This window comes from Fukomys damarensis, unplaced genomic scaffold (assembly GCF_012274545.1).
Source record: "Fukomys damarensis isolate Sample0158 unplaced genomic scaffold, DMR_v1.0_HiC HiC_scaffold_37, whole genome shotgun sequence".
In the NCBI taxonomy this organism is placed as follows: Eukaryota; Metazoa; Chordata; class Mammalia; order Rodentia; family Bathyergidae; genus Fukomys; species Fukomys damarensis.
This window is the reverse complement of record NW_022900949.1, coordinates 45899380-45926208: the sequence shown is the minus strand read 5'-3', so window position 1 is coordinate 45926208 and position 26829 is coordinate 45899380. Positions and strand designations below refer to the sequence as shown.

Here is a 26829-nt window from a genome sequence, read left to right as displayed (position 1 = left end):
AAAAAAAAAGAAGAAGAAGAATGAAATCATAATAGCACCGGAAAGAGGAATATCAGCATGTCAGATATTTTGAGAAATTATTCAAAGTATAGGCAGATAAGACTGAACTCACAAAGAAGGCAAAATAGGGGAACTACAGAGATGACTGGTTCTTTCTAGGAATTCAGAGAAACTTGGAGCTCCACCTGTCCCTCACAGCACAGGGGAGCTGCGGACTATCCATCAAGGTGACTAACTAAAGGACACATTCTGTACCAGCCAGTCAGACCCCTGATAGCTGCATATTCACAAAGTGGCTGTCACCTAGAAAAATCTGGACTAGCGTTTTCTGTAGAAAGGGATGCTACTTGTGGAGGACTCCTAGGGTGGCTCCTGCACCCCAAGGGAGAAGCAGCGCAGGCCCTGAGGGACCAACATCACAGACATGGAGGGGAAAATTTTAAAGCCTAAGATGATTCCACCTAGGAGTTACTACATAAAAGTACTCTCAACAGAGAAGAGTAAATTCCTTTTATCTTTCAGTGTGTCCCAGATGACACAAATTTCCTTCTTTCACATTCCTGGGCCTCTACGGCTGTGATTTTCTCCTTCACACAGAACAGCAAAGCAGCTCTTCCCAGGTGCACAGAGCACGCACTTCTGACTATGGCTTTGTATTCCCTCAGATGAACCCTTCTACAGATAAAATCTCTCAGGTCGGTCAAAACAAAACACAAGTAGTGGATGACACTTGGGAACAATGGAGAACAGATGCTGGAGGGAGTTAACATGGGAAAAGAACACTGAATTTTATTTTTTATAGCTTTTGGCTTGAGGGCCAGTTCATGTAGTTGCCATGCAGGGGCAGATGTGTGGATGGCTAAAATCCAGATTAAAAAACAAATACAAAGTCTTGCTGACTTGAAGCACCAGGCAACAGTTTAAGATATTCATAGCCTCTGACAAGTGAGAAGAAAATCCCACAAAATTGATAGCCAGTGAAAAAAATCTCAAACACTGCATATAAACAGTCCCTACTCTATGGCTGACCCCCATATCTTAGACTAACCATACGCAGAGAAAACTCCAAGTAGCCTCATAAAATCTTAAAGACTTGAACCAATAGTTGAGCTGCTGCCTATTTCGAAGAGATAGTTTTTAGTTTTTCAGAAGATTTAACCAACTGTTTTAAAAAAGAAAAACTTTCTAGAGGAATATTCTGTAATCCAGAATCTCCATAACATCATTCCCAATGTCTAAAACATAATACAAAAATCACTCTATATAAAAAGTAGCAGGAAACCTGAGAAGATAACACTTAGAGATATTCAAGAGGAGGTTGCATTAATAAAATAAGATGGCACTATGAAAAGGAAATAATCCAAGTCAGGCATAGTGGCACACGTCTGTAATTCCCACACTTGGGAGGCTGAGGCAGGAGGATTGCTGAGAGTCTGAGGCCACCTTGGACTACATAATGAGTTCAAGGCCAGCCTGAACTACATAATGAGATTCTGTCTGGGGAAAAAAAGAATTCTTAGAAATAAAAAAAGAAAAAGAATAATGGATTTGCTGAAAGCTAACTTGATGTTCTTGAAAATAAAATCCCAGGATGTAGAGAAATAAGATAAAAAAGGTAGAAAATATATGAAAAGTTTGATGGATACATATTGAAGATATACTCCTAAATGAAATAAATAAGGTACACATGTGTAAATACCAAATAGTTTCTCTGGTGTGAATAATCTGCAATAACACATAAGATCCTAATAAGATTACTGACATTTAGAAATGGGAAGAAAGGAGCTAAAGGTGTAGGGAAGGTGGGATGGGTAGGGGAAGGGTAATAAGGGAAAAGAAAAAAATGTGAGATAATGAAAAGATGGAAATAAAGTGTTTGTAGATGGGGAGGAAGGGGGGGTGCAGGAAGGGCAGGGACAAGGGGAAAAAATGAGAACCAAGACTTGTCATGTAGAGGTACAAGATCCCAGTGATGAATGTAACTGTACTGTATCCCTAAAAATGTACCAAGAAACTCAATTAAAGCTGAAAAAAAAAAGAAAAGTTTGACGCATGGAGGATAGATCCGTGAAATTCAAGTTCCAAGTCATGATTTCCCTGAGTGAAAGAAAGACAATTGTCTTTAGGTTGAAAAAGACTTAGGTAAGCTATACAAAATTAGAAAGCAAGTAAAAAACCAAGTATTCTTGCCTAAATATATGCTGGTGCGATTTCAGAACTCCAGCGATAAAGAGAATATCTTAAATGATTCAGGAAGAACAAAATAAAACATTGCATACATTGAAATGAGAATCAGATTGATAGCACACTTCTCATCAGCAATTTCTGTGCTAGCAGACAATAGAATACTATTTTAAAGTTTTGAGGGAAAATGATTTTCAAGCTGAATTTACTCAGACTACTGACTGGTAAATGAGAGGGAAAATGTAGGCATATTTATAGAATCAGAGAGCTTATCGTTCACACATCTTTATAGAATTCCTTCAAGAAAATGAGAGTGCAAATAAGAGGACGCAATGAGTTATAAAAGCGGGGAATGATGTAAAAAAATTCAGGAAAAAAGGCTTTTCAATAGAAGAGCTAAAAGCGAACGTTGTCGACAAGATCGTCTCTGTGATTGAGTGTGGTGGGAAGGATTTTTACTCTGTATCTTATACTGTACTTTTTCCGAAGTATCTGCACATCTTTTTTTTAGTAGCGGGGATCAAACTTGGGACCTTGCGGTTGCGAGGCAGGTGGCGCAACCACCAAACTAAATCACCGGCCCGATTTTTGTTTTGATGACAAGTTACTTGAAATCTAAAATTTGAACTTTTAAAAGCCATACTCTCATAACCTGGCAGCATTTATTTTCTAAGTCTCTTATCAAATTCCTTCTTAAGACATTTAATAAGAACACGAATTAGTCCATTTAGTTTAGGATAGTTATAAAAAAGACTCAGGCTGCTAAGACAAGTTTGAAATAAAACATTGCAGAAAAACCTTTCACCAGTTTAGTCACACACAAAAAATAACAAGGATATGTTATAAAGAAGATTTTTATTTCTTCACAGTAAATGAAAATGGATTCTATAAATAACAAAGAATACATTCTTCTGCTTAAAAAAAACATTTGTTATCTTTGACAGTATGTCATGTGATACGCTAGTCACCAGGGCATGGTATTGAGACTTGAAATGTGGCTAGTGCCCATGAAGGTGTGCTGCAAGGGCAAAAGACACTTCAGGTTTTAAATAGTATGAAGAAACCCATAAAACATTTCATTAACATTTTAAAAATATTAATTACACAGTGAAATAATATTTTAAATTTATATAAATTTTGTTATATTTTATATAACAATTTCATTGTTAAATTTCATCTTTTTATCTTTTAAAAACATGGCCATTAGAACATTGAAAGTCATATACATGGCTTTTATTTGCAGCCTACATTCCATTTCTATTAGATAGCCCTGATCTAAAGTATGTATTTTGGATGTATTGCACAAACAGATTGCACCAATGGGTTTCTGATAAGAGATTTGGTTTTGTTTCCTGAAACAGTTCTGGTGATATAGTTCAGGCAGGTCTTGAACTCACTATGTAGCTGAGGCTGGCCTCAAACTCGTGGCAATCCCTGTGTATTGGTTTCCAGAGTGCTGGGATTACAGATGTGTGCCACCATGCCTGGCTTCTGGTAAGAGTTTTTAAAAGAAAACAGTTAATACTTTAGTTTTCATTTACCAAACAATTTCCCTGTCTATGAAGAAAGAATCATTGTTAACAATATTAGAACAAGACAGAAAAAGAACAGGAAGTTGGGAGGATAAGAGACAAGATTGAATTCAAGGAGAAGAAATGTCAATCAATATAAAAGCTGTTGATTGAATGACTTCCAGTAAAATGTTTCACTCTAATACTTGCATTCTTTTATTTGTCCTTTTTATAATGATATTCTCTTAATACTTTCTTCATGCTATGTCATTATCATCGACATAATGACTAATGCCTCATTTGGATGCTATTCAAAGACTTCTGTAGTGGTTTAAAAGGCAAGGAATACATTTCAGAGCAGAGACATATCAGCACTAGCCACCACCTTTCAAACATTGTTTATCATAATGGCAACTGGACTTACTCCATCTGTTCCATCTAGAAAAGCAAATCTTATCAGTAGAGAGAGTTTACCTTCTTCTCTTGTTGCAGTTGGATAATTAGCATATTTTCTGAGAAACTTTACAGCACATTTGTGCTTTTTGCTTTACCTTTTAGGTCATTTATCACTTGTAGTTTTTCTTTTTTCCATGAAATATGAAAAAAACAACTCCTGTATTTATCAACAGAATTGCTCTGGAGATCATAAACAGCTAAAATGAGCCTGAGAGCTTTCTTTATAAGAATTAGAAGAGATGGTAGAAGGAAGAAAAATGGGGAGGATATGAAAAAAATCTCTCAGAACCAATAGAAAGTAGAGGTCCTTTAAGGCACTGAGAATATTAAAAGATGATATGGAGAAAAAGTTGTGAAATATTTTACTTTTACATTCTACAAACCCCATATGAGATCTTTATTGGAGTCAACACCTTCATAATCCAATAGAGATGGACAATTTAGCATTTTGGTTAGTAACTAGCAAATAGCAAGTCCTCTATCAAGGTTTGTTGAATGAGTGAGAAAATTCATTCCTTGTCGTTTCTGTTTCAATTTTTAAGTCTTATCACTTATTAACATAAAATATTATGGCTTAATTACCAATGTGGCTGGCTATTTTATCAAGATAGCAATTTGTCCTTTGTCCTTGCTGATGTGCAAGTTTTTCCCTTTCCCAAGTTAAGAATGCAATCATCCACCCCTCTGCCCCCACCCTTACTTGGCTTTTGTGTTGCAGCAGGAATCAGAAGTTGTCAGGCAAAAGAAAACAACTTCTGGGCCTGGGGATGTGGTTCAGTGGTAGAACATCTGGTCAGGGAGTGTGTGAGGTCCTGGGTGTAATCCTCAACACAGGAAGGAAGGAAGCAAACAAAAAAGCAAGCAAGGAAGGTCCATTTTAGGTTTTTGTTTGCAATAGCTTTGGCTCAATGAGAATTATGTGCAAAATGAGGTTTATACAGGGAGGTTCTTGGCATTTAACAGGCAGACACTATGGGATTCAAGAGGAGCGGAAGATCCTGAGACCAAAAGATAGAGTGAGGGTGGAGGGGTTGGGGAGGTGGACTTCTGTGCTAGACAAAAATCATGGCAACTGGATTAGGCAGTCTCCAGATGGTGAACCCCAAGAGTGTGGTCTTGGAAGCTATAGCACAAATATCCTCTGCTTGTCCTCAGAAGACCGCATAGGCACAGACAGTGAACTTATTGGAGACCAGTGTGGGCAGAGGCATAGAGGACCTTTCTCTGACTTCTCCTACTAGGTACACTCTAGGATCTTAGTCAAATGTAAATAATAGAGAAATAAAATATGAGATTGAATTTCTCACCAGTTGAAAGGTTGGATGTTCAAAGATAAAGCTATTTAGAGTAAATTTTAGTGTCATTGTCTTAATCTGCAATGGTACCATCTGTGAAAATGCCTGCTTGGGCAATACCCATCCATAGCATAAAATGAGGAAAAAAAAATTGCTCACAGAGCATGAGAACCAGATGCAAATTTTATGCCCATGCAGTCCTTATTCTTCCTTGTTAGATTAAGAAGCCAAGCTTGAAGGTATAAAAAAATTTGTTCCAACTTGGCCCAAAGCCAGTGAGGCACTGTTGCAAAGGGTTGACTCTCAGTCCACTTTTTTTTCTACTTCACCGTTTAGAAAACTCAGATTAAGATTGGGGTTATAGCTCAGAGGTAGAGCACTCACTTAACATGTTTGAGGCCTTGGGTTTAATCACCAGTACCAAAATACTAGATATATCTGTGGCAATTAAAAAAACATTTTATCATGGCGATAAATGACCCTTATCAATTTAAGAACTCACAATTTTAAAATGAAATAAAGAAATTAAACTGTATAAAAATATAACTTTGATGATGGAAGTAAAAGAACCATGAATTTTCCAGTTACTTTCCCACATGGAAATTGTGGGAAATAACCTGAAAAGTTCATATTAGTTTCTGAGAATAAAATGCCCCTTCAAAGGCATTTGACACATAAATATACATATGTGTGTGTTACGTACACATACAGAAGCCGGTTGACATCAAGCACTGGGTGGGCTATGCATGAATTTGCATGTATACATGTTAAAACTACTTAAAAGCTAAATAAGTTTGTTTATGATTTCCCATTGTGTCTTTTTTTAAGGATCATCTTATCTAATACCACTTCTACTCTTAACATTTTCCGGTATCTAGTCTTGTCTGCTCTATGTCTTTGTCCCACTTTCTCATCCTTTGCTCTTTGCAAACAATGAGCTTCTTAGTTCTCTCTGGACATCTCTGTCAGGGAACACAACTGTTCTCTACAGAAGAGCTTCTTTCTGGCCACTGGAGTAGCCTATACCCTTGCTCAGTGTTGAGAAGACCTAAATAACCTGTCGGTCAAGCAGCTGTCCCTGGGTGGCTGTGGGTTCGGACTATGCTCTAAGTAGGTCCAAAAAGGAAGTGTGGGCAGAGCAATTTCCAGTGGCAAAAGCCTGTGCTTTGAATCCTTTGAATGCTTCATCCTTGGGAGGTGCTGTATCACTGGAGGTTGTCTTGTTGTCCACTGTTGTACAGCCATTAGTTCAAATGTTCCTGTAGGACTCTCTCTGCCAGCAGGGCCCATGGCGGATGAGGACAAATAGCAGCACCATCAGGACTCCAGACACCAGACAAAAGGCAATGGTGAGGATGACCCTTAAAACTGTGGGGGAGATAGAAAAAACATTAATGCAAGTTTAGTACATTAAGAAAACATGAAGATTATATGTCAGTGCTGATTTCTGCCTTAATTATGCATTTCAGAGGAATTTCTGAAGCAGCCTTGAACTCAGTGTGGTGCAAAGAGCACAGGACCAGGAGTCAGGAGATGACTTAGGTTCCAGTTCAGCATGAAGTTTGACTCTTGGGCCTCAGTTCCCCTCTGTATAGGGAAGGTAGTTGACAAGTATTTCCAAATTTCTCTTGTACTGTTAATGTTATGGATTTTTCTATAGCTACATTACTAACTGTTCCTGGTCACAAGGTCAAACAAAAATTTGAATACTCAACTGCCATCAATTGAAGCTAAAAAACAGAATCTTTCCATTTTTAAATTTGATTTTCAAGCCAATATATTTTACAGAAGAAACCTTAAGCGTATGTTGACTATGGGAACCATTTTTAGCATAATTGTGCCCTACTGTTGATTTGTACCTCTCTGTTTTTTGATAATCAGTCACAAGAAGATAAATGGGGTTCATTCTTAAAAATGAGAAACTAATTCATTATTTCATTCAGAAAGCTACTCTTTCTGCACATATCCTTGTCCACTACAATATATGCATCCTAATTACCGGTGTGTCTCATATCCAAATGTAATGTATAATTTCTCATTGTAAAATGATAGGGTTACTAGTTGGCTTGGGCAATGGTGGAACAAACATCTCTGTGCAAACCCTACTACTCCATGGAACACAGATGAAAATCATTGATTGTAGAGAGGAAGGAAATGAGAAGCAGAGAGACTAGATAAATTCGTTGAGGCTAAGCATAATGAGGTTAAGATAATTTTATTGGATTTGAAAATATGGGAAATTATCAGTCTCATGATTTTAAAAAGCATCTACTTACTAACAACCTCCTAAAATCAAATTCCAGTTCTGACCACTCTGTCAAGCTCAAGACTCTTATAATATCTAACTTTCACTTAGCAAATCGTAGTCCTCCCCTTATCCACAGTTTCACTTTCTGTGGTTTTAGTTACCTGTGCTGATCAATCATTGTCTTAAAATATTAAATGGAAAAACTCCAGAAACAAACAACTCTTCAGTTTTAAATAATGCACTGTTTTGAGCAGTATGATAAAATCTCATGCCATACCACGCCATCTACTCAGAAGTTGACTCATCCCTTGGTCTATTGTATCCCCACTGCCCGTGTCACTTGCCCATTGATCACTTGGGAGCCATCTTGGGTTATCAGACCAACAGCATAGCAGTAGCATAGCAGTGCTTGTTTTCAAATAACCTTTATTTTATATCATGTATGGTTTATATCTAGATGTCCCCCAAGAGCCTTACGTGCTCATAGATGGGGTTTTTGGAAGAGAATTGGACAATGCAGATGCTACAGCTGATGCTGTTAGGAGGCAGGATCTGGTCTGAAAAGGCATTGCTGGGAGTGTGACCTGAAAGTGCATATCTTTCTTCTGTGTTTCTCTCTGTCTTAGTTATTTTTTCATTGCTGGGACAAAATATTCAACACATCACTTTTATTACAGTAGATTGCTGTAAAGGTTCTATTTTATTATTAGTTATTGTTCTTAATATGTGACTCTGCCTGATTTACAAGATAAAATTCATCAGATGTATGTATGTGAGGACAGTAGAAAGGTTGTTTATATAGAATTCTGTACTGTCTGTGTCTTCACACATCCACTAGGAGCTTGGAAAGTATCCACTGTGGATAAAAGGGATTACTGTATTTTCTTGCACACCTAATAGACATTTCAATCTCCATGAGTCCTAGATCTGTACTTCCACAGCCTTCCTCATTTCATTTGAGGAAAACTCCCAACTTGTGTTGGTTCAGGACAAAATCTTTCACTGTGTCCCTGACTCCTTTATTTCTCTCATATCCTACACTTGATCTGTCATGAAATCCTGTTCTACCAAAAAATATGTCTATCAACAAATGACTTCTCTTTTCTGCTCTCATTCTATTTTGAACTAAGATTTTCCAGGATCATTTCAATGGCCTCCTGACGTGTTACCCAGCTTCTATCCTTTTTTTCACAATTAAAAAATTATTTTATTTAAAAAAATTTTTCCTTATTGCAGTCTAAACACCAATTTTTAAACACAGAATTTAAATGACTTAAAGCCAAATCATGCCACTCCTCTGTTTAAAATGAATTCTATAATGAATGCTCATCTTAAGCAAAATAAAAGCCAAAGTCCTAATGGTGACATCTTATGGGCTCTGCATCACCTGGTCCCTAATAACCCTTAAGATTTCCTGTCCTCCCACTTCCCCTCACTCCTTCTTCCCTGACCATGTGATCCTTCCAATTGTTCTTCAAATATGACATGTACTCTCGTCCTTGACGCTCTTCCCACAGATCCTTACATTAGGCCACTCCCTTACTTTCTTTGCTTAAATCTCATTTGTTCAATGAGACTTTGACATTTAAAAGTGCAATTCTCATCAGCCTCTAGCCTGGCACTTGTTATCCTCATCTTCCAAAACACTTATTTATATGCTAATTTATTATGTTTTAGAATGTTCTCTTCTCTTTTTCTAATTGACTATAAGCTTCAAGGAGATAGGAACCTTTGCATTTTTTTGTTTATAGGTGTATCCACCCACTTAGAACAGAACCTGGCACATAGTAGATGCTAATAAATATTTGTAGAAAAATAAATGACGTAGAACTCAGAGATTGCTAACTTTCAGTCTAGTGTTTTGTTCACAATGCCAGGATATTTTTTAATTACTATTAGAAGGTGAATATCCCTGGGGACTGTGTCACTGGGACTGCAGATGGGGTTAACACAAAGTTGGAGAGAACTGAATAGAACTGAAGAAGGGACTGAAATAGAAATGAGAGATGAAAAAAGTACTAATTATCTTAAAAATTGCTTTTCATGGCTGATTTTATGTATTTATAAATTTGTTTGCAGTTTTTATTGACTATGTTGTCATAGCAGTACCATTTATTATGCCTTCCTACCCTGTATCATCCCTTCTTCCTTTCCTATGCATGTAATAAACATGCATCATATGCCTGGCAAGCTGTATCAGATGCTTCTATTATCTCTGCTCTTGAGAAGCTCACTAAGTACTGGGAGAACCAGACAGGCAATTATGACACAGTGTGACAAACACTGAAATTGAAGTGTAAAAAATATGCTACTGGACAGAGAGAAAGTTGCAATCAACAGAGTATATTCTATTTGGAATAGAGTTTGGAAAGTCTTCTAGGTTTGAGCTGGCCCATGAAATTAGTAGGATTTTTCCATTTGGCAGAAGGAATTGCACAAGGGTAGATTTGGCAAATAATGGGCACTTACACACATAGCAAGAATATAGGCTTTAGGGAAGATATATTTGATATTATGTATCATATATATAGTATAATATATATAAGATAACATAATATAACATATCATATATATATATATATATATATATAAATTTTAGGCTTCAGGTTTTCATGGGGCAAATGAATGTGATCAGCAATTATGCACAGAAGTGACACGGCCTATTTTGTGTTTAAAAAAATAACTGTTGAAAGGATAGAATGGTGGGAATATGCTAGGGTTAGCAAGAAGCTATTGAATCATCTTTGATAATTCGAAGGCACAGAACTGGAGTTGTGGAAATGGAAGCACAGATGAGGGACTCTAACAGGACTGGATTGGATTGGCATAGTGGAGATAATGAATTTCATTTTCAAGTAGTATCGAGATGAGTTATTGTCCTGACAGAGATGACCAGTAGATAGCTGGAACATACCAGGTCTAGAATTCTACACTTAGATGTGGAAATGAGAACTGCAGATGTAGAAAATAGAGGTCTTATAGTGAATGTGGAATGAGGAAATAAAGTACAGGATTTCAGCACATGGTCATTTAGGGGATTGGTGGAAGGCATTTATCCAAGGGACCCACAGAGAACAAAGAAAAGATTCAGGGGAGTTCTGTCTCTCCCTCTGATTTTATTTATTTATTTTTAAATTATATTCTTTCTTGTACTGTAAAATATTTTAGGAGCTTGGCAGAATAATGTTCTAAATGAGAAAAGAGTGTGATCAGTTGTATCTTACTGCAAAGAAGTGTAGCGCACGGAATGATTGAAAAGACATCCCACTACATGAGAACAAACTGCTCTGAAGGCAGTGTCATTTTTGAAAACCATGTGGGCAACACTTTTGGCATGAATACTCAGGTTTGCCCTATTTCTTCCTCCTGTGAATAGTGTGCTCCTCTCTTTCTCTACTTTAGTCCTTGGTTTACCGCAGCAGTCTTTGAACTACTCCCCCTGCCCTCAGGTTCTCTCCTCTCTAATCCATTCTCCCCAGTGAAGTCAGTCTCCCTAAAACCAGAAGCCAGTTATGGCATCAGACCTTTGCTCAAAACCTTTCAGTAACCAGAACCACTCACCTTGGGTAAGAAGCACTAACACCTGCCTCTCTAGACTCAGCCCTGTGTGCACACCAGAATTTTCCCAGTCTTTAAAATACCCCCGTTGTGTTTAGCCTCATGACTTCTATGCATTCTCCCTTTTGTCTGTCACATTCTCCTTTCTCCTCACCTTCATTCACCTGGCTAGTTCCCTTTCTCCATCAGACTTCCATTCAAACATCACTCCATTGGAGAAGCCTTCAGAATTAGGCTGATTATTCTCACTGTTGTCTCCATGGCCTTCATATATACTTCACCTCCTATTCTACAGTAGGGGCTTGTTTAATTCTTAACCCCTGTCTTCCTTGTTTGTCCTCCTACCTTGCCCCCTCAGGTGTACAAGCCTCCTGGGGACAATCTGTTTCTCTGATGCAGTTTCCCCCACAAACAATGCCTAGAACAAAGGCACAAGTTGACTATGCCTAGGTGCTCAATTGCTTATTAGATATTCATATACCTTGACCCACCAATCCTAGTTTGGGATGTTCCCCAAGGGAATAGTGCACAAGACAGTGTAGTGTAGAAAAGAAATATAATAAAAGCAAGGTGTTGGACAGTGTTCTGTTTGATTCCTGGCCTTACTATTTGTGACATATTACATTCTGAGATTCATTTTTCTTTGTACAATGGGCATGTTGAGTTGAGTCTTGTTCCACAGAAAAGGAAGAGACTACTGTGTTAGACAAAAGAGAAGTTTAAAAAACATAAGAGTAGACATAATTTTTCAGAATAACTAAGAAGGAAATGTGGAAGTAGAACTAGAAAATTAAGAAAATTAGGGTTCTGTGGAGATGGAAAGGGGTCTTGGGAAAGGAGGAACAGAGACGGGCAAAGGGCACGAGGTAAAGATGCAGTATGCACGTGTACCATTCCCTCAAGATGAATGCAATTACTATATGTCACAGTCATATACATATTAATCAAAAATTTTAAGAAAGAAAATGAGGACTGAAGAGAATAAGGTGGTGCCAGCACTCGATGGTGTTTTTAAAGACAGGACATTCGGTCATTGCACAGTCAGAGTAGAGGAAGGACATGAAGCTATGTAAGGTAGTCATTGAAGTCCTGCAGAAACTGTAGGAATGAACCACGCGCCAGTGAGAACAGCCAGTCTGCTCAAGGAGGAGCATGCTTTCCTGAGGAACAGTAGAAGGAGGAGGTTAAAGGTACTAATACATTTTGAGGTACTGAGAAGAGAATTTGATAGTTTTCAATGGATTATCTTGCTTACTAGATTAAAGAAGACAAAATGGAACATGAAATTTGGAGAAAATGAAAAGACCTTCCCACAGCAAGTTGGAAAAAGGTCCAATAAAGGTGAGCACACTTATTCAGCAGTGGTGAAACACTCAGCTGAAGCTGGAATATAAATTTCAACATTCATAGTTTGAAATGGTGACAACAGGTTGGCCTGGACTTCAGTTTTCGTCATCACTCTTTGGCAGGTCAGAATGAAGAAAATCATGTGGTTGATTTAACCTGAGGTTAAATGTTGGTATGGTGGTTGAGGTGTGGATCGGGTCATTACTGTGACTGTCAATCTCCTTGGTGGAGGGGAGGAGTGGGAGTGGGAGTGAATTGATGTATTGCATACCAAAGCGAGTGCCAGTGTCTTCATGTTTGAACAATGAGGTATGGCAATGGGAAGATAGTGGTTGTAAGTGTGAAAAATATTATTTTAACCAGATGGCTTCATCTTTGAGAGAGAAATGGCGGTGGCAGAAAGGATGTTATTATTATTTTTTTTTATTTTGTTTCATTTTGGTACCGGGGATCGAACTAAAGACCTTGCGCTTGCAAGGCAGTCGGCGGAACCTCTGAGCTAAATCCCTGGCCCCAGAAGGGATATTATTGAGCATGGGCTCTTTACAGTAACAGAGGAACAAGACAAAGCCAAAATGACTATGCTGAAAATAGATGTTAAACATATAGACAGGTTGGCACATACCTATGTGCCTGTAGCCAGGGATTTGAGTTATTATAGAACTGACACTTTTGAACATTGTTCACAGATACTCTCCTATATTTATTGAACAACTGAGTTCCAGATTTTTGACATCCGGGGTCCAGCCATGAAGTCAGGTCAAGTATGAAAAGGTGAACATATATTTTATCAGCAGATACTGATAGAAGTTACCAGGTTTTGCTAGAAGAAGATTCAAAGAGGGAAAAGATGTAGAACTCAGGGTTGAATACTGGGTATGTGGATATGAACTGTAGATTTTCAGCTTCCCAAAGAAAATTAGAGGAACCTGAAGCTTTTTCCTCTTGGGAAATAATTTTAGCTGGATACAGAGGTAGGGAAAGCACTAATGAAGAAAGTCTGACAGTATTAGTAAAATTCTAGAATTTTTCCGTTGAAAAACAGAATATTGTTTTCAAGTAACACACGATAGCATGTATGAATTTTTTGACAAAGACTGTGGTTAGTTTAATTGATATGATCTGGATAATTTGGCCTGCTAGCCCTTATACACAGGACATGTTTTTGTCTTGCTTCCTGTATCAGTTTTCTCAGAGTACACTATGTGTCCTGTATTTTACTTTTTTCAATAAATTGCAACAATTCAGTAGTTACAGCTATTTTTTGAAACGCATCTGGGACTTCTACACTTTTATTTGCTAGATTTGGGGGCCCTACTAAGAAATAATTCAACCCCTAGTGCCTTCCACTTAAAGGGAGCTCTATTGTATCTTATGCTAAGGCAAGGTCACCCAGCCCAAGGGTTGCTTCCAGCTCAGGAATTTACCAAAACTGAATAACAATCCAGCTTCCTAAATATTTCAAGAGAAGAGTAGATCCAGGGAGGAAAGGTAATGAATTACACATTAATCAAGTATATATTTACTGAGTGCCAATTGATGCCCGGCACAGGCACTTCTATGAAGGGCAGAGAAAGCAGAGAATGTAAGGAATAAAATCCTCACGTAAGGAACTGACATATTGTCTTATGAGAAATTACCCTTTGAATGCACCATGTAGGAATCTCTTTGGAGTGTGAAACTTCTGCTGAATATTTCCCCTACCCTTCCCAGCTTCAGGCCAATAGGATATTCTGTAAATGCCTCTCTAGTATCATGTGGCACATTATCAGAAACCTCTGCCCAGCCTGATTTCACACAGTGCAGTTGTTGGCGCCTCAAAAAGCCTTCTCTGATCTTCCTTACTCACTTTCTCTTCAGATCAGGGTAACTCTTGTTCCCATTGCAACTTACGTAGTCATTGAACATAACCCTTGTTATTCTGTGTAATATGTATCTCTTTACTTCCTTACTACCTTGTAAACTTTCCTAGGACATTTTCTTAACAAGTTCCATTATTGTTTTTTATTTTTGGTACTGAGGATTGAACTTTGCACTGACCTGTTAAAAAATTTAAATCCTCTTAAAAAATTAAAAAAATACTTTTTGGGGGGTGCTGGGCATGGAGCCCTGCAATCCCAGCACTTGGGAGGTTGAAGTAGGAAGATCACCAAGTTCAAGGCCAGTGTGGGCTAGAGAGTGAGTTCAAAGCCAGCCTGAGCTGCACAGCAAGACTTTGTCTTAAAAAAAATTTTTTTTTTTTAAATTTTGAGACAAGGCCTTGCTAAGTTGTCCAGGCTGCACTTGAACTTGGGATCCTCCTGCTTCAGCCTCTTAGACTTCTGGTATTACAGAGCAAGCTCCAATTTAAACAGATGAGGCAGAACCATTCAGAACTTAGTCCTTATTTGAAATAAGTTCAAAGCACATTTTCAACATGTTGATTTAAGCCAGTCAAATCATTTTACTTTATATTAATACACTGCTTTCTGTTACATTAAAACACAACCTACAAACAAAAGCGAGCCCTTGAAAACTTCCTGCAGGCATTGCATTCTAATTAAATACACATAGACACACAAACTTTCAAAGTTCATTATGAAAGTAATGATTTTAAACTTTCTAATAATACCTTTATTCACTATTTTACATTTAGCTTACTGCTAGGAGAAAGTTACAAGGACAGATGATCACTCCAACAGCAAATATTTCCTTGGAAAATAACACAGAGAAGCACATCGATCGATGTCTTGTATCAGTCATTTCATGACCAACCAGGAGAGAGAATGCTCTTGGTATAGATTCTGGCATCCAGTAGAAAGCATCTTTGGAAACCATCTCATCTTAATTCATAATGGAAACATAGCATGGTGTTCTCTAGACCTGTTGCGTCTACCACATGGCAAATCTACAGGGCTCTAAAGAGTGTCATTTGAAAGTGATTTCTTCTGCCACCATGAGCAGTTTCAGTTGGATCTATGAGTTTGTTTAGGTTTTCTGAAGATAACCGAATATTTTGTTGTCCGAGCAGATTTTATAACCACATACTTAGCATTCCAGTAAGTTTTGAATTGGAGGCACTTAGAATATTCTTACATTTCTAGCTTTGTTCCAGTTTGGTATCTATCATTGCACATCTTCTCTTAAATCAACTTTAGATTCAATATCTAAAGCATTAGAGCTTTGAGAGAAAGCCATGTAGTGCCATATCTCTGGTGTGTTGTGCCTGCATGTTGTGCTCTCATCCATTTACTCATTTGCTATGATGCATATATTCCAAGAACTTCTGTATGTATTACAAACATCAAAGCTTTCTAGAAAGCTTGATTTTGGTTTCTTAAAATGGAACATGAACATTCTGGGGCCAGAGAACACAAATAAGCACTTGTTTTTCACTTCTGCTATCTAGTATATTTAAATGTAAATATGGAAGCAATTAGTATCACATTCCCAGGGAAGAAAGCGTTTCAGCTATAGCCACTGAATTTAATCTTTTGCTTTTCTTGAGAGAGGTTGGAACTGATGGATAAATTGGTCTCTTGCCCATTAGCCTACGATGAAACCCTAGATTGAAATCCACTCCACGTGAGACATTTCAAGTACATCCTCCTCAAACAAAAACCAGAAACTCTTAAACAATAAAAGGTGCTATGCGACCAATCATGGAAGCTCCTTGAATTTTGACCTAAGTTTTATATCTGATCTTCTTTGAGGTTCTTTTTTTTTTTTGGTACCGGGGATTGAACTCAGGTCCTTGCACTTGCAAGGCAGGCCATCGAACCACTGAGCTAAATCCCCAGCCCTTAGATTCTTTTGTATTAACAGCAAGCAAACAAACAAAACAAAGAAATTCTGGGCAGGGCTGGGTAGAGAGGTAGAAGTTGCTTGAGGTTGGAGGGAGTGTCTGTACATAGTTATCACCCAGATCCCATTTCTTGCTAAACTGAGGGTGAGAGCCAAAGTACATTCTCTAAACAGCATCTCTTTTGAGAAAGGGGGCTCTGCTCTTTCTGTGCAGCTTGGTGTGTATGTGCATGCTAATCCATAATGTCCTCAGTACCTTGATGGTTGCTCGTGGTCATGCACTCCGTGGACCAGTCTTGGGGTATCACAGGGGCAAGCAGCTCATGGAACTTCTCCAGAGGACAGCTGTGGGTGCAGCCGGGCAGCGTGAGGGGGTGTGGCTCATGCTTCGTCTCATTCCGATAAAACATCTCCACGAAGTACTCACTAGTGTGGAAAGGCAGAGGGGAGAGCTTGCTAGTTCTGCGATGTTGAATAGCCACTCAGTTTCTTTCCACTCAAGCTATACCAGGTCACTTGAAGGACTGGTGGAAGAGTTTATAGGCATAAGAAGATGTTGACCAATTTATGTGTGGGAATAGGGAGAGTGGGGCAGGTGGGACAGATGGAAATGCGGCGGGGGAGGTTTGTTTTATGAGATATACAGGGAAATGAAGGAGACAAACATGATACTTAAAGAGCTGAGAGGAGGTAGTTGAGGGAACTGGGCATGTCTTTGATGAGGCTTTGAATGTGAAATGATGGGCAAGTGGGGGTCATGGGTTTCTCCTCTTATTCTTATTTTTTATGTTTCTTGTTTACTCTTGTTTTTCCTCCTTTTCTTTCTCAATATTTCTATTGTCTTTCCCTGACTCTATATCCCTTTTCCTTAACTAGGCCATAAACACTAAGCTGAGTAAGATATGCTATAGAGTATATGGCAAGACTTTATCAAATTATTATCCCTCTGGAAGAAGTGGCTATATATTCAACTCTGGTGTCACATTAAGGAGAGCTTCTGTGACGTTTATTTAAAAAAACAAAATGCTATTTGGGGAAGGCTTAACGGCCTAAATCAGCTTCCGTAAATCCAGCATGAGTTGCTTATGGAAGTCATTGACCAAAGAAGTAGGAGAGAAATTCAAGTGGGGATAATGATCTTTCTTGGTGTAGTAACCTCACAATTTCAACTCTTCAATGTTACAAGCAGTCAGTTGTTACAAAGAGTGTGGTGGTGCATGTCTACCATCTCAGCTATTCTGTAGGTTGAGGTAGGAGGCCAGCCTGGGTCATTTAGCAAGACATTATCTCAAAATTAAAAATAAAAGAGGAATGAAGATGTAGCTCAGTTGTAAAGTGGTTGCCTAACAAGTATGAGGCTCTAAGTTCAAATCCCAGCATGGAAAACAAAAAAACAATAGAAAATTCCCTAAACTATATAAGCATAACAACTGCAAATATTTACTAAATGTGTTTAACTTTCCTAATATATCAATGAGTATGTATTTATATCTTGAGATGATTTTTCCAGTGCAACATCTTTTATTTCAAGATAATGTGGGTGAGGCCCCATTAAATAGTCCATTAGTATCATGGTTCTTTCTATAGAAGAGTGATGCCCCAGAAGTAATTCCCTTTCTCAGACTTCTTGGTACCTTGGTGGGACCAAGTGTCTCATTTCAGCCAGTAGAAAGCAACCAGAAAGGAGATGTTCTCCTACTGAGCTGAAGTGGCTGGTAAACTGGTGGCCTTCTCTACCCTCTCCTTCCTTGCTACAGTCTGTTAGTGAGCTCAGCATGATTGGGGTCCCAGGGAGGGGAACCACATGAGAACCACACCATGGAACTCAGCATGGACCTAGTGACTAGCAATACCTGCACTAGACTGTGAGATAAGTGCGAGATTAACTTTCTCTGAGAATGTGAGGTTCACTTATATAGAAACTAAAATTATCCCTATATCTAGAAAGCAGTTTTAGGGGGCTCAAAATTGCCTCTAGTGGGGAAGACACAAGATAAGATGCACATGAGGAACTTGGATAAAATTTCATAAAATGTAAAAATGAAAAAAAGCAGTATTTTTAGCTTAACAAGTTACTTTATATACCCTGTGGTTTTAAATTTATGTAGTAAAAATTAAATAGGCTTATATTTACCTTATCTACAACCTTAACAGTTTATATATTTAAGATAGTTGGAAATCTAAAACATTTTCCCTTCTGTCTTGCTCCTTTTCTTTTCATAGAGAAAATGTGGAGAATGAGGCATGAGGATTGCCATGAGTTCGAGGCCAGCCTGGGCTACATAGTGAGTTCAAAGCTAGCCTGAATTACGTAGAGAGACTGCCTCAAACAAATGAAAAAGTGGGATCACCTTATACTCAGGATCATCTAATAAACAATTTAACTTGGATCCTCTTTGCTCTTTTGCTAGTCTTTATTGTGAGGGTCTTCTCTCTTCTCTAACTCCAAGTATTTAAGAGCAAGATTAACTAAGACTACATTTTAGTTCTATCTTATTGTGCCTGTCATCCACTTAAATGTTCAATAAAGTAATTAACTGTCTTAACTTTGTAGAACTCACTTCCTTTGTAAGTACTGATTGAAAATAAAGTCTCTGTGTTGTTACTCTCCTATTCTACACATTCGGGGACCCGAAAATTTACATCCACAATTGCAAGATGATTGCAGTATCCTCTGGTTAAAAAACAAAACAACAATTAAAAGATGGTGAGAGTAGAGAACTAAAACAAGCACAAGGTCTCCTAAACATGGGACTTGTGTGACTGCACACTCAGGTTGGCCCTGCCTACAACTGTTGTGAGTGCCTTGAGGGGAGGGAAAAAATATCTCCCTAACCCACTCAGAAGCAAAACTTTGGGGTCACTACCTTAACCTGGCCCTTTCTTTGACTTATCCACCAACCCATGACATTTCTCTTTCCAAAGAAAATGCCATTGTCACAGCAGATGCAAATACTTAGTGTGACATTGTTGATGGTAACCAGTTCTTCTGGTTTGCCCCAGTCTATTTCCAATTCAACAATGAAACACGTTTCAGGTGTCTCTCAGTTCTGGGTAAACTGGAACATGTGTCCTCTCTGACTTTGATCTAATGAGGTCAAGCTCATCATCAGGGGAGGCGACCAGGCCACAAGGACGTAAACTTTACTCAGAAGTTATGCTTTAAGACCTTGACCAGTAGATATGAGTCACCAAAAGAAGCATGGCCATTTTAGAAGTCTTTAATTGAAAGACTATTACATGAGCACTAAGCAACTTCATTTTTCTCTTGGCATCTTTTAAGCTATTTTTTTCTCATGCAAGAGAATAATGTATGTCTGCATTGTTCTTAGAATACCTCAATTTTTAAAAATCTTTAATTTTTGTCACTTAGGATGCTTCTCTCATATTTTTTACTTGCTATGCATGTACGTTACTTCCCAATAAAAGACTTCATGAAAACAAAAAAGAGGCATGACTAGCAAAGATATTGCTACCACCATTCTCCCCTCTGAATATAAAACCAAACCTAAAGACAAGACCCAACCCTTAAAGCTACAACAACAGCAACAACAACAATAATAATAACAAAGCCTGGGGGGACAATGATACTGACTTTCAAAAACACTCTTCAGGCACTTACCCCTCCTCAAGGTACAATTCCATCAAGTGACAGGAAGCATAAGGAGGCAATTTTCCGTTGAAAACATCCAACGCCATTTGTAGGCCACTCACAGTAGTGTCATGCTGTAAAGAAAAGAAACAAATAATTTTTGATCTTTACCCCTGGCTCAGACTTACATTCATTAGGCATCAGCCCATGAAGAACACCATGATGGTTTCTGAGTCAATTAAATTTCCAATCCTCCCAATCACTTGATAAGTAAGAGAGGGTAAGAACTAATTTTGGATAAGCATCTTTTGTGTCCTACTTATTACTTCATTTAAAACAAAGGGCTGGGGATTTGGCTCAGTGGTTCAGCCTCATTTAAAACATGAAGAAAGTAAGACTTAGAGAAATTAAGCAACTTGCTTATTGTCATACAATTTGAAGCAAACTTGAATCAAGTCTTTTGGTTTTAAATCCTGTACCTTCTCCAGGAAGAGTATATCTCTGCTTTTGCTTGTTTTATTGATTTTCATTAAATTTCAAATATTTTGGAACACTGTATATTAAACTGTACTTTTAGCATAATATTTGATTTTGAAGTTGTGGAATAGTATTTGGGGTCATAAATGTGTAGAGGGGCAGAAATACAAGGAACTAAAGAGGATATCCTTTTTTTTTGTTTTTTTGAGACAGGGTCTCACTATGAAGTTGAGACTGATCTGGAACTCACTATGTAGCCCAGGCTGGTCTCGAACTCATAGTAATCCTCCTGCCTCAGCCTCCCGAGTGCTGGGATTACAGGCATGTGCTACCATGCCTGGCCTAAAGCATATATCTTAACAGTAGTTGTTAAGTTAAATATTTGCCTCAGAGTGACTGGAGGTTTCCAACTTCCACATCTGTAAAATGGGGATAATATCTGACTGCCTAGACTATATGTCAACATACATATATTCAAAAGGGTTTAGAACCAATTTAATAGAGAAAGACAAAGAGTTACAGATATGACTTGCTAGAAGTCACTCAACAAGTTAGAACTTTAAAACAGAATAGAAATTTTAAAAGTTGGCAGAATCAGCTAAATTCAGGCCCACCTCTAAGAAGTATTGCCCCCCGCTCCCTCAGTGGGTTATTCTTCACTCCCTTCTGTTTAGAGCCATTGACAATAAGCAAACTTCTTATATCTTCAATTACTCTGTTTACTTTCTTGCATAAATGAAAACATGGCTTTCTCTAGCCAAAGCACAGCTTTCCTTGTAACCTGGCTAATCCTTCTTTCTTTCCTATTGTCACCCTAGTTTTAGGGTGCCCATTTTTCTAGAAATCAGCTTGCTATACAACATCCTGTTTCTGACTTTCAGTCATGCTATAGGAGAAGTAATTCATTTGTTTGCTTTTTTAAGACAGGGTCTCACAATGTAGTCCAGGCTGGCTTTAATTTACAGGAGTGTGACACCATGCCTGGCTGGGAGGAATAATTTCTGAAACATGCCTCCTATCCTGTGATCCTGCCTACCTCCCCTGAGCAAACACCTAAGGACTTCTCCCTGGTTTCATTGTTCTTCTACATTGCCTCCAACAAATATGCAGGGCAAGATAGCCCCCAAGCTACTTTCCAGGTCAGATATTCTAACACTCTGAATCAGGGCTTTCAATAAAACATTCAATGATGATAGAAATGTTCTATGACTGTGCTGTCCAACTCAGTAGCCACTGGCTGTTATGTGGCTATTGCACACTTGAAATGTGGCTAGTGCAACTGAGGCACTTTGTTTTTATCTATGTAATTATAATCACTTTAAGTTGAAATAGCTACCTGTGATTATGAGGTTCCATATTGGGCAGCACAGTTAACGTTTAATATAGATTCTCCATATAATGTTCCTGGCCTTCCACTTGTGCCCTAAGAATTCCCTTCATGTGAGGAAACTCTTACTAATACCTTCCATCTTGATGTGTCGATGGTCTGTCTAGTCCAGGATGCCTCTGTGCTCCTCTTCCCCATTCTCCTGCATCAAATGGAATGGCTACTTTTCTGAGGCACCAAAGCGTTTGCTTGTATGACATTTCTATTCTGTGCTGTATGGTGTTTATCTGTTTGTCTTTCTATTTTGGGCAGTGCTGGGGGTCAAACTTAGGGCTTTGCTCACGCTAGGCGAGCAGTCTGGTAACTGAGCTACATCCCCATCCCTATTTGTCTCATCAGTATCAGTGTTAGACTGTAAATTCCTCAAGGGCCAGAATGGCACACGTAATTCTGAAAGCTTTGTGCAGATGCCTAATGGACTCTGAGAGCTGAAGACACAGAGATGAAGAAGACAAGGCCCCACATTCCAAGACATTAGACACTTGAAAAAATGGATGTTCCACGAAGATAAGACTACTTACTGCGGAGTACATGACAAATTTTTTGTACTTTTGCGGCTGAGTTGCATTCTTCATGTGATTCAGGATTTCATTAATCAGGACACCTTAAAGAAGATAGAGTAACATTGCAGATTATTGGAACACAGGCTTATATTTTGATTTACGAGCTTTTTGTCTGCTCATAATTTAGATTTTCCTTGCAGTGATTCCATGAGAGAAGCAAAGACCTAATTTTCTTTGAGCATCTGCAGTATGTAGGTAACATGACATACACCAACGATTTTACTGAATCCTCAGCTTGTCCCTCATTTTTAGCTAGGGAAACTGAAGCCTGGATAGATATTAAGTGCCTCAGATCTCTGGGAAATGAGAGCTGGATAGCTGGATGCTCTACCAGGTTTTGTTAAAGCTCAAGTTAGGAAGGAGGCTGATAAACTTAGAAGGAACTCCGGATGGCCTTTTCAGATCACAAAGACAGTGTTTAGTAGGGATCTTCTCCTAAGCAGAACTGGAACAATGGCAAGGCATGCACATCTGCATCTGCTCCCACCCTCCTGCAGTCAGACCTGTGGGAGGCCAGGGGAGAAAGCAACTCTCCCAATGTGTGCACAGATTATGAGCTGTTTTCTGTGGGCCATTTCCTCAGGTTACCCTGGGGTCACAACTGGGCAGCAGCAAGTGTTTTTGCTTTCATATACCATCTCTGTCATTAGTAGAGGGTTTTTTTGTTTGTTTTGTTTTGTTTTTTGCCTTCAAATCTAAAGACCTAACTCTTGTTGCTCCAGAGGCCACATAAGGCAGACACTCTCCATCCTATTTGCAGACACTGAAAAATGCATGTCTTAGGGTCATCATGTGTTTTTTTAAACAGTGCTGGGGATTCACACTAAACTACCACCTCAGCCCCTTTTTAAAATTTTTAATTTTGAGACAGAGTCTCACTAAATTCCTAAGTTACCCAGGATAGGCTTGAACTTGAGTTCCTTCTGCCTCAGTCTCCCAGAGTACTGGGATCGTGTGCATGTGTGTGTGTGTGTGTGTGTGTGTGTGTGTGTGTGTGTGACCATACCTGGCTGCCAAAATCTATTTTGAGACCATGTTGCCTTAGAGACTCAACAACTATTTCAGTTTAGGAATTTCAAAAGAGATTCCTTGTGTCTCTGGTGGTCTCTCTACTGTACATGGGTTCCCCTGGCCTGAAAATGACCAGTAATGTTTATTAGCTTTTGGAAATAAGCAGGCATTGGTGCTAACTGTCAGTAGTCCCAGAGTCTGGCCCACTCAGCAAATTCAGTATGAATGGCTATGATGGGCCAGGCACTGTTCTAGGTGGACCAGACATGATACCTGCCCTCCCAAAAGCTCATTAAATTATAAGAAGAGGGGATGCACGTCAATATGCACAATATATCTGCAGTGGCTGGATTTTCCTGGATTGGGAATATAAGAAACTATACGTTACATCTCTAATGGGTCTAAATCACCTTGCCATAGAGAAAGTTGCCCTCAAGAATACTTAGCAACATTAGCTTGATCTTCACGCCATCTCATACCAAATTCTGTTGCCAAGGGTCTAGAGTCATGAGAGCCATGTGTAGTTAGCAACCTGCCTTTTATCAACAGGCCCCTTTGGGCAGATGCAGCCTTGGCAATGATTATGGTATCGATTCTTAGAAATGGGCTATCCCCAGGCTCTAGCATGTCAATATTCTATCTTATAGGTCTGGAAACTAAGACTCAGGCTCAGCAACTTACCCAAGATGGTACAATTTGTAAGCAGGAAGGCTTGGCTTTGAACCAAATACGTTGGAAATCCCTTCACATGATCTTTAGACCACACTGGAGCATAAAATAACTTCTAAGTTCCCTGTGGCATCCTTTACTAAATTGGTATAAACTAGACAAAACTCCATTATCAGAATTCATAATGTTCCCATCCTTCATTCCTGAGCTACAGTAAAGTTGGCTAACCTTTCTATTTGCCAGACAAAGGCCAGATGGCAAATATCTTGGGCTTGGTGGGCATAAGACCTGTTGCAACTTTTCAATTCTTCAGTGGTAGTTTGAAAGCTGTCATCAACAAGGCATTAAATGAATGAGTGTGCCTGTGTCAGCAACTTTGCTTACAAAAATAGGAGTGGGCTGTTTGGCCTGTGGGCAGTAGTATGCCAACCCGTGGTCTACATCAAGAGTAGATAGATACATGTTCCTAAACAACTATTGGGGATTTTTTAGGTGTGTTTGTGTATACTTTACTGAACAGCATCACCCTTGAAACCAAGTGACGGAACACAAGTTCTGGCAAAGGTCACAGGAAGCCAGTCACAATCCTGATGTTCTTGGACTCTGTGTCCCTCAGACAATGGATGTCTTCCGTGCAGTTCTGTTTTCAGTTGCTTCATCATTCAACAAGCATGTAGTTGGCAAATCCTTCTTGTCTAGTCAGATCTGAACAATAGGCTGAGCTTGAGGTCTGGCAGACTCATGTAGGAATTAGTTTTCTGACTTAACAATGCCACTGGAACTCCTCTGGAGAGAAGGGCAAGTGGGTCCCCATAAATGCCCGATTTTAGGATCCAAGACCAGAGACCATCTCAGAGAAGAACTCTTATACACAGAATCTAGTTTAATCTCTTTCTTAGATGGGGAAATTGAGGCCCAGAGAGGGGAAATGGTTTATCCTCAAATTATCCTCTAGTAGCTAAAGGGAAAAAAAGGGTGGAAACAGGAACAAGCTGTTAGGACAAACCCCTTCCTTATTTATACATGTTCACCTTGACGTCTAATATTAGATTACTGTCAACTCCTGTTTTGTGTAAGGCATATTAGGATTTATTAAAATGCAGATTTTAGTTCAACTGGGGTCTGAGCTTTGCATTTCAAGTCTGTTGCTAGGTGATGGGAGTGCCACAGGACAATGGGACTATAATTTGAGGGGCTGGATTCCTGAGTCCTCCGTGTTGAGCTTGGAGGAAACAAATCAAGAGCTCAACCTTTGCTGTCTTATTGGGTAAGACTGAGCCTTAGGCTAGTACCTGGGGAGCCAGAGATGAAGCCTGGTGGTTCAGTGGTGACATATAAGGTTGAGCTTCTTCCTGGGCCTGTCTTCTACATAGAGTCGGTATACCACCTGGTAATTAGGCCAACCTCCCACGCTTCATCTAAGCCTCTTCTTTGGATACGCTCCCCTCCTTCAGGGCTGAGGCTTGCTCTTCCTGCCCTCAGTGGGGAGAGAGGACTTGAAAATTCAAGTCTGCCTCTGTGCTGCACAAGCAGGGCTTCTGTGACAGCAGGTCTGCAACATCTTCATGTCATTAATTACTGCTGTCCTGAAAGATTAGCTCCAACCTGCTTTGTTTAGCTCACATAATTTTCTCCAAACTTGCTTGGTTTCATACCTCATTAGCTGTTCTCCTGGTTATGTGCAGCCCTGCTGTCCTGGCTGTACCGGACTCCTCCTCTGCTTGGTGATTTGAATTCTTTCTCTAATTACACAGCCCCAAGAGAGCCTCTCCCCCACTTGCCAAGCCCCCACAATGCTCTTATGCATTCTCTTAGGGTTCTGATGAACCTGTCCTGACAGGTGGGGAGCAACACCTGGTTTCCTCAAAATGTCTGGAATTCACTGTCAGCCTCACTTCGAACGTCTCCCTAAGGCTTGAGATTTCACAATTAAGTGAATCTTTCACATACTAGACCTTCTCTTGCTTTTTATCCTTAATTAGTAGTAATGCCTACATTAATCACACCTGAGCCTCACTCGCTAGTGTCTTAGGCTGCTCAGTCAGCAGCCCTGATATTTGCCCCTGTCCTCTGGTCCTGGCTTCTTTCTTAAAACTCACCTAGCTTGATACAAAGACCCCACATCCTCCTGCTTGTGTCCGCCTTCATGATGGCAGGGTGTTTTATGCTGTCAAGGGCCAACTCTGAGAGGGGGGCATCGCTGGTAAATAAATATCAACACATTTCATGACCAATAACCTTGTCATAACTTGTTGATTGTAACAGGCATTAATTTATAATGCATACTTAGCCTGAAAAATATGTTCTATTACTTTAAACAATGCTCACCACCCAGGGCTTCAGGCAAACAAGACACTTTTGCCAAACCTCCCACTTGAAAAATTCATCCTATAGACCACCAATTGATTTTCCTGGGACTTAGACACAAATCATTGATTATTTCATCTGGAAGACATGGAAAGAACCATTTAGCTTTAGCCCAAAGCTTTAATTTTCCAGATGGGAAAAATTAAGGCCCAGAATAAGTAATATACGATTACAGAAATACAATGTTTACTAATAGTATATTAGGTTCCAGATGCTGTCTGTTCTAAGCTTTTTGGGTACATATATTCATTTTAGTCCTTACTACCTATGAAGTGGGTATTACTATTGTCTCCCTTTTGCAGAATGGAAAATGGTGCAAAAGTTATTGGCCTATTTGAGGTCAGTCCATGGATCTGTGGTAGGACTGGAACACAGATCCAG

The 26829-nt window shown here is 39.1% G+C and overlaps 1 protein-coding gene across 1 annotated transcript in view; it reads right to left on the bottom strand.

Moving 5' to 3' along the window:
- Window positions 1–4968: 4968 nt before the first annotated feature.
- Acp3 (acid phosphatase 3) overlaps window positions 4969–26829 on the bottom strand; it is a 48097-nt gene continuing 26236 nt past the window's right edge. The window contains exons 8-11 of the mRNA XM_010625458.3: window positions 22360–22442; window positions 20005–20108; window positions 16639–16808; window positions 4969–6814 (exon numbers count right to left, since the gene is read on the bottom strand). Of these exons, the coding sequence (XP_010623760.1) occupies window positions 6696–6814; window positions 16639–16808; window positions 20005–20108; window positions 22360–22442 (476 nt within the window). The 3' untranslated portion in view covers window positions 4969–6695. The remainder of the gene's footprint in view (window positions 6815–16638; window positions 16809–20004; window positions 20109–22359; window positions 22443–26829) is intronic.